A 4,141-nucleotide genomic window follows, 5' to 3' on the forward strand; every position below is an offset into this window, starting at 1 on the left:
TTAAATAGGTAAACTGGCTGACCTTTGTCCCATTTTAACGGCCCTAGTTCACATCTAAGATACGATGTACTCGGGATGCTTGTGTAACGTGATTTATCCCACTGTATTTCGGATATGAGCAATTACGAATAAAGATAAATACTCTATATTTTATATATTTTTGTAATTATTATATTTAATTAATTTAAATAAAAAATTTTAAAAGTATACTATCAAATTGTTAGACTAAAAAAATTAGATTGATTAAAAATAATAAATTTTAATAATTTTTTAATATTTTTTGTTATATTAAAAAAATTAAACTAATATCAGAGATAAACAGAGAGAGAGAGAGAGAGAGAGGCATGCAGTGGTGGCTGTTATGGGGGAAGTGTTTTATTGGATCTTCACGTTTCTTCTAATTTTGGCCCTTCTCGGTCTTCTCGGTTACCAGGTACCTTACGCTACTCACTCTCTTTCTCTATTTTCGATTCAATTTTCCCAACTTTCTCTTAGGTTTTTCAAAATATTCCATTCCATTCATTCGTCATGTTCATATCCTCTCTTGATATTACGGGATCACTTTTTACGTGCTGCCATGCTTAACCGTGTTCAGCATTACTATTTTTGGATTGTGGTTGAATCGAATGTGGCAATTTCAGTTTCTTCATTTTAATTCTAGTTGTTAGAGTTGCGTGCTTCCTATTAGGAACAACAATAAATAAAAATTTTAAAAATTCAAATTTTTGGACGGATAAAATTATTTATTGAGCATACAAGGCCTCAATTCTAAAAGGATTAACTTAAGCCTTCTAGTTCATTAGAATTTAGATGTTGAATTTGGTGTTGATATTTTTTTTTTCTTTCTTTTTTTTTTAAAGAATATTTAAGTGTAAATGATGACTTAAAAAAAATCACACTGAAAGAACGTTTCTGAATTTGGTTGTAAGTACTAAGTACTAACTGTGTTATTATTATATATTGTATATGGTTTTTGAACAATTATTATATGGTTGAATGCATCATTGATCTGCATATCACAGCTTTAATGCTTCATTTACCTTTTTTGCTTTTGGTTTTCTTCTTTTATTTCAGCTAATCTTTAGCATACCTCTGAGAGAAAATGATCACTTAGAAAACTTCTTGTCTCTATGTGAAGATTAATGGCTTAGTTTTTCATTTTAAATCGAGCTTCCTTGAATTCGACTGCTATATATGAACTCTCACCTCAAATATTATGTGTCATCTACAAGTGCGAGATAGCAAATTTTGCTGCTAGAGTGACAAATAATTTGACTCTGCTCTAATCATTCATTGTAGCTAATAATGTTGGTAGACCTGGAGTTTGACTATATCAACCCATATGATTCAACGTCTCGGATTAACCAGGTTATCTTGCCTGAATTCATCATCCAAGGGATCTTCTGCGTCACCAATCTATTAGCAGGACACTGGGTTATATTCTTGATAGGACTCCCTTGCATGTATTACAATGTGAGATTGTAAGTTTGTCTTTCTTACCTCCTCAGCAAGACTTGTTTAATTTTCCAAGGAAACTTAAACTACTTGAACTTGGTATATGTATACAAGGCTGAATAAAACCAAAGAAGCATATCTTATTCCCTGTATTCGATTATTTATAAGCTTGGTAAAAATAGCCTTTTTATTTTGACATGAAACTTCAAACGGAGCAGTGTAGGAAGACAACACTTATATTGTAGTTGAATGAATACAACACTCTTTTATTTAATTAAGAATATGATACGAGGATGAAATTGTGTGGTGTGAAAACGTTGTTTTAAGGATCATCTAGACTCTAGGACTTCTACTTGAGGGATGATTTGATGACTTGAAAATGTTGTGATTAAGCCACAGTTTAGCTTAGGTTTTTGGAGATGGAAATTCAACCGTTCATCCATGAACTTTTTTCCTTCTTTCTGCGTAACTAACACAGTCTATATTTCCATAAAAAGAATATCAAGCTTGTAATTGACTTCGACTAGCAATGTTGAATTCACGGTTTCGAACATCTTGGCCTAAAAAATGGGTATTTGCAGTGCTGCAGAGTTCTAATTCCTTTATGAGATTATGTAATCTTAAACATAGTATCTATTTCAGTGACATATATGCATAAGCTATTACCTGTCCACATTCTTTCCATTACATTATATTGTTAATTATGACCTGAAAGTTAATATCTCAGGTACATTAAAAAGGAGCATTTAGCTGATGTTACTGAAATCTACAATAAACTGAATTGGGAAAAAAAGATGCGGTTATTTAAAGTCGGACATTCCGTCTTGCTATTTGTCCTTTCTGTGCTAAGGTATCGTGACTGGAATCTCTCTTGCTCTCTCCATTTTGAGAATTATGTTGTGTACTATTTCGAAGATAAAGTTTTGTTGACATCTCCCTGATCTTTATGTGTTTTCAGCTTGGTATGGAGCCTTTCTGAGGAATAGCATGACCTGAAGTAGTTTATCTCCATGCCTGCTGCTGTAAGTTTTCGATACTTCGTGTTTGAAAGTCATGTTATTCTCTCTACAAAGAGTCATGCACTTCTCTTCATCCATGGAGCCGACTTACTCCCGTCTACCATTAAATGGGGTGTGGAAGAAGGAAGTAAATCAGCTCGATACACGAGGAAGAACGAGTACAATAAATATTTAATCTTCTACATATCACCTAATTAAACACTTGGGATTGTAAACAATTTTCAGGATGAAAACATTCTATGCTTTTGTGAGCGAAATCCATCTTTTGAGCTGAATTCCATGGGCATGCATACAACAATGCTAGTAGCAACAACACCACCAGTTGCAAACTATAACAATAGTTTCTGTTTGGTTCAGAGGAATTTTTGTTCAAGGTTGCTAGCAAATGATTTGTCAAATATTTTATTGGTTGCGGTCTCTCATAATCAATATTTAAATTTCTATGTTTTATAGATGCACAAAAAAAGTTTGACAACTAGTGAGTAGTGAGAATACACTACCAGGATCATAATATGTGAATGCTTCCTATGCCACTATCCAAAAATGTAAATTGGGAGTAATGTGAAGGCCTTAAAGGGCTAAAGGCTTATAAATTATTAATCTCGATTTGTTTTTGTTTCTATGAAGCTTTCTAAACTAACATTTTCAAGAAGTTTATTGTTTATGTTAACTTTTTTTTCTTAATTGAAGTGCTTCTTGTGGTTTGAATTTTTATTTTTTGTTTTCATTTTTAGAATTTCTTGTTTTAAGGATTTTATAAAAAAAAGTCTGTTTTTATTTTTAGTTTTTTAACAAAATTTTGAAAAAAAAAATTACAAACCAAACGGACCCTTGAACCTCAAAAGACTAGCGAACATGAGTAATGATTAAATTTATATGATCCTGTTAAGTAAAGTGATAAATGAAGTGAAGAATAGAAAAAGGGCATTCGACCCTTCTCAGTCAACCTTTGTCCACCACTCCCAAATATTTGCAGGCAACAACCAGGACAAGATTAATTATTACTTAGATACTAGGTACTTAGGTAGCATAAACAGTACTTGTAGCATTCAAAGCTCCTTGTTCTTTAGTTCAATTTTCTAGTCAAATTGAACTGTCTGATGTGGCTCTTAAATGCAAGGCTACAGTATGCAACATCTCTTACAATAATATTGTCAAGTTTGAGCTTTATACACGTTCTCACATTCGAGAAGGGAAATGGGTGAGTTGTAAAAGTAAGTAAAAGACGTGAATTTCAACGTTATCTTGCAAAAGCTTATTTCAAAGTCATAAAAGAGGACCTCATTGAATTTTAAGGGACAATGGTAAGAACAATCATGATTTTTCCTCTCCTAGTTATTAATTGTTGCTTAATTTGTAGTTGTCAAATTAGCATTTTCCTATAAGTTGGTAGGAGTCAAATCTAAGAAAGGAAATATGTGAGATGGTAGGTAGGTATAGATAACTTTTTTTCTTTCATCATCAAAGCTGGATGCATAAAGTAGGATCCTAACACTTGTTTTTTTCTTTTTTTTTTTTTGGCCAATAAACACACACCCTGCTCACACACACATTACATACTCTCTAAGAGAGGTTCGAACCCATATAGTACTTTTAGGATGCAAATGTATTTGCCATTAGGACAAGTTTTAGCCACTTGTTTAAACAAACTAATCTTGACCAAAAAA

At 32.5% G+C, this 4,141-nt stretch overlaps 1 protein-coding gene across 2 annotated transcripts; it reads left to right on the top strand.

The window, feature by feature from the left end:
• The first annotated feature begins 316 nt into the window (after positions 1-316).
• Positions 317-3,096, top strand: LOC107485428 (protein cornichon homolog 4). Of its 2 annotated transcripts, XM_016105964.3 has the most exons (5): positions 317-433; positions 1,300-1,481; positions 2,183-2,305; positions 2,414-2,477; positions 2,700-3,096. In XM_016105964.3, the coding sequence occupies exons 1-4, from the start codon at positions 362-364 to the stop codon at positions 2,439-2,441; spliced, it is 405 nt and encodes a 134-aa protein (XP_015961450.1). In that variant the 5' UTR covers positions 317-361; the 3' UTR covers positions 2,442-2,477; positions 2,700-3,096. The 2 variants fall into 2 exon arrangements, with proteins under 2 accessions (XP_015961450.1, XP_015961449.1); XM_016105963.3 differs by having other exon boundaries at positions 2,414-3,096.
• The last annotated feature ends 1,045 nt before the right edge of the window (positions 3,097-4,141 follow it).

Source organism: Arachis duranensis, chromosome 4, assembly GCF_000817695.3.
Source record: "Arachis duranensis cultivar V14167 chromosome 4, aradu.V14167.gnm2.J7QH, whole genome shotgun sequence".
Classification (NCBI taxonomy): Eukaryota; Viridiplantae; Streptophyta; class Magnoliopsida; order Fabales; family Fabaceae; genus Arachis; species Arachis duranensis.